Genomic DNA, 4,069 nt, shown 5'->3' with positions numbered 1-4,069 from the left:
CTGGGAATGACATCGGCGGGCATGGCACATGGTAGGGGACAGTGCCATCGGCGGGCACGGCACACTGGAGGGGACAGCAACGTCAGTGGGCATGGCATACCGGAGGGGACAGTGCCGTCGGCGGGCACAGCACACTGGAGGGGCTGCTTTCAATGGGGTGAGTCGTCTGTTCACTTCAGATACCGGTCCAGGTTTAAAACACCAACATGGTACCATTTTGCATTAGACAGAAAGCTGACTGCCCTTTGCCTGAATTATCCAGATAATGATGTGAGCATCTCCCAGAAATACCCCGATAGTCACTGGAAAGTGTGTGAACGGGTGTTAAACTCTCCTCCCTTTCCTGGCAGGAAACAAGGAGACCAACACTTTAGAATCTTCGACGCCACAGTCTCTGTCCATTTCCCTGGCTAGGATTTTGTGACGGGGACTGTCTCGTGTGGCAGAAACCCTGATGGTGGCCCTGGAGCCAGACCCACTCGTCTGGCCTCTGGACTCGGTAGTTCACTAGCTCTGACAAGTCCTGCACGGCAATGAATCTGAGCCTTCTCCGCACTCTGTGAAGCCGAGGTTCCCAGCTGCCACTGGCTTGTTGAGAGGACCACATGCAGGCAGGTGCCTGGCCCTGGGTCTGCTTACGGCAGGGGCACCCGGAGGGACAGCTAAGTGACAACGCCTACCCACGGCACTTGGTCTGTCTGTGCTGGGCATCGCCTAAGAGCTTTCGATGACCAGGTGTACCACGCCCCCCTTCTTCCCGTCCTGTTCACACACACGGGACCAGAAGTAGGTGTCACGGAGGTGGGAATGGCAGGGGGTGGGGGTGGGGGGAGCACCAAAACGCCGAGGGCCCCGTCTCGTGAGCCGAGAACACTGACACTCATTTTTATGTATCCAGAGTGAGCTTCTATATAGGTGTTGGAATAGCTTGTCATCTGCACCCCCAAAAGCACAGCCAAGGGACATCTTGATTTTCTCCAAACAGAAGAGTAGTGGACAACTCACAAAACGGCCTGATTTCAGATATGTGGGATCAACTGAGAATATGTTTATTTAAAAGCAATTTTAAATATTAAAAAAAAGTAGAAATTAACACATACAGTACTGAAAAACTCACATTAAATACATGTGAAATGACAAATGTACTGATGTTGGAGTGTGACATCCAGATGAGAACTCGGAGTTTGACTGGCGGCACTATGGGATTCCTATACAACGTGCTGAAGTTCTAGGCGATAAAAAAATAAATAGCAATTGCTGTTCAACAGTAAAATCAGACACACACTATTTGCAGAACGTAACTTTCCCCTCTGGGGGGGAAAAAAAAAAACTAGCTATTTTTTTTTCCCATAAGATTCCATACCTTCAAAATACTATATCGTGTACAAAATTGCAGATAGTGGCTCACTGAGTTTAAGAACAATATCAGATTTAAACTCAACCGAGATCAGCAAAGGTATTTATACCTAGTTTTCCTATGTCCCACAGGAAGCTGGGTTAGCGAGAACTCAGATTCCTGGTGGAAAACGAAGACAAAAACGCAAAAAAAAAAAAAAAAAAAAGGTATTAAAAAAAGGCGTTTGTGTAAGTTGCTGCTAAAGAGGAAAGAGAATAGACATTGATTCCATGTAATTTTAGACATCTAGTTTTCATGTTTTTTAAAAACCAGTTTATTTTGAGATCAGTTGAAAATACTGTAGGCCACAAAAATGAACAGTTCTTTAATGCAACTTAAACTGTTTAACTGAACGAACTGGGACACTAAGTAACTTGGGACAGTGACCTCCTGTCCTGACACCAGTGTGGCTTAAGTCCTGAGCTGCGAACACTGTCGGCCACCCACCAGCACGTCGGCCAGTCCGGATGTTCTCGCTGCCGTGGGGTCACACGTGCCGAGATGCTGAGGAAGCAACGGCTTGGGCTCGCTTTCCAACGCCAGCCGATACGCTGCAGGTTTGCCATGCGAGGTTTATTAATTGGGTGGCCATTCAGAGTTTTCATAGTCACCACGTAAGCGAACTACATTAATGTTCACCGAGCACTGTGACCGTGTTAAAGAGGGCTCTTCCTAAGGGTTTGGTTGGGAGTTGTGCTTCTGTGAAATGAACAATTCTCACTCACGGCTAAGATGATCTGTTTAAGAATGTTAGTTTTCTGTGCGGTAGCCAACAAAGCATTTGAAGCGAGTGTGATGCCAGAGTGACACATGAGGCTTGGAATCAGACAGCAGCCCCGCCGACTGGGCAGCTAAGCGACTGTGTTTTCAAAACTCGGACTCAGGTTAAGAGGCCGAAACACGCACGATGATCTTAATGGTGTGGTAAACACGGCTGGATGAACAGAAACCCGAGGGGGAGACTCGCTGCAGGAAGAGAGAGTTTTCACAGTGCAAGTCACAGCGGTGTTAGAACCTGGGGTGTGCATGGACTTGCAGGTGACGTGTCCGCTGGACAGGACGTAAGATGGGAAAGCCTGCCTACGACTGGGGTTTAATAAAGAGCCTGGAAAGAGAGAAGGCTGGTTTCAGCACCTGGGTTCTACGCTGGGGGGGCCATGTGCAAAGCTGACTTTCAAATCTGTCCTCTTCTTGAATGATCTTTTAAAAGTTCCAATTTATCAAGAACAGAACTATGGAGATAAGTTGATGCAGTAGATGCTTTAAGATATGTGAAGAACGCTAATGCATAAAATGATATGTAAATTCATACTCTTGAGAAAGCCAAAGGACTGACTAGAAACAAATACTGTTGCAACCTTATAATTTCTGCTTTAATGGCAATCAGGTTTAAAAAATGTACAGTTCAACTGATCCATACTATTCCTTTATAAAAGGCAGATTTCAGGTAAGCTTCTAAATGCATGCATAATGTAGAGGCTAATATTTTCTGGCAGTCCTTGGTTCCTGAAAATTGAACTCCATCCGATGGGTTTTAAACTTCTGTCAAAATAGTCATGAAGGCTATGTTATTTTTGCATAATGAGGTAACATCTCAGGGGTGGGCACTCCTCATAAGACAGTACAAATCCACTTGGTCTAAACTTGCATGAGGCTGTGGGCACAGTAAAATGCCACCAACGGTTTTGGGTCAGTGAATATTTTGCTGAAGGAGATAACACTTACATTTAGCTGAGCACTTTTCTGTAATAAATACCAGAGTAGGTGTTTGCAGCTGTCAACTGTATACGCAGATGACTACAGGCTGGTCCGTCATGGAGCCAGAGTTTCACCTGGAAAGCAGAAGCCACCTCTTTGCTAATGCTGCATTTTCAGCAACACAACCGAGAATACTGCTTTGTTAGGGACACAGAGTCAATTCTATGCCTTTCGACGGCTGCCGAGACCACGTCCACTTGCAAAGCCAGCAGTTCCTATAACGCGTGTCTGCTTGCTTGGCAAAGAGCAGAGAGAGAGATGAGTGCTGGATGCCGAGGATGGCTCCGGCAAACCAGTAAGGCGCGCCGGGCCCAGGCCCCCCTAACACTGGCGAAGGCAGAAGACCACAGGGTGAGTACGACACACACTGCGCCCCCTCCTGAGGTGGCCCGTCGCGGTGTCCCAGTCTGGGATGGCAGCTATATACACGCTGTGCACAGGGTCACGTGGAGGCGGCGTCCTGCAGGGGGGATGTGGACGATCGTAAGGTTCTGGCTTTGCTAGTCGGACAGGATGTGAACGAAGGACACCGGAAAGACCCCCTTCCTTTCAGGATGTCCTTCGATGTGCCCGATCTGTGGGAAGAGAAGAGAGGTGTCAGGGGGGAGGCCTGCGACAAGCCTGGGGGGTCAGAGCGTGCCCCGAGTTTGCCCACACATCTGGGGTGAAATGCGGGCTTACCCTCTGCCACCCTCTGGTGAGAACTAATGGACGATAAACTATATAACAAAACAACAACGATGAAGTAGCGAAGGCACAACGCTCGGCACTGTCACGTGGGTCCCGTTTCGTCCGCACAGCGTTCTGACGAGGGAGCCGTTCCTGGGCAACGTGCTCTTCACCAGGGAGCTTGGCTGCCTGTCCTGCTGGGTGACCTCAGACCAAGCTTGCTAAGCCTCTTATCTGTAAAATGGG

The 4,069-nt window shown here is 48.5% G+C and overlaps 1 protein-coding gene across 5 annotated transcripts in view; it reads right to left on the bottom strand.

The window, feature by feature from the left end:
* Positions 1-1,026: 1,026 nt before the first annotated feature.
* The window catches only part of ASAP1 (ArfGAP with SH3 domain, ankyrin repeat and PH domain 1), a 300,508-nt gene continuing 297,465 nt past the window's right edge, over positions 1,027-4,069 (bottom strand). For all 5 annotated transcript variants that reach the window (XM_023519706.1, XM_023519704.1, XM_023519707.1 and 2 more), the window contains one exon: positions 1,027-3,729. In XM_023519706.1, the coding sequence (XP_023375474.1) occupies positions 3,655-3,729 (75 nt within the window). In that variant the 3' untranslated portion in view covers positions 1,027-3,654. The remainder of the gene's footprint in view (positions 3,730-4,069) is intronic.

Source organism: Pteropus vampyrus, unplaced genomic scaffold (genome assembly GCF_000151845.1).
Source record: "Pteropus vampyrus isolate Shadow unplaced genomic scaffold, Pvam_2.0 Scaffold232, whole genome shotgun sequence".
Lineage (NCBI taxonomy): Eukaryota > Metazoa > Chordata > Mammalia > Chiroptera > Pteropodidae > Pteropus > Pteropus vampyrus.
This window is presented reverse-complemented; position numbering and strand designations above follow the sequence as displayed.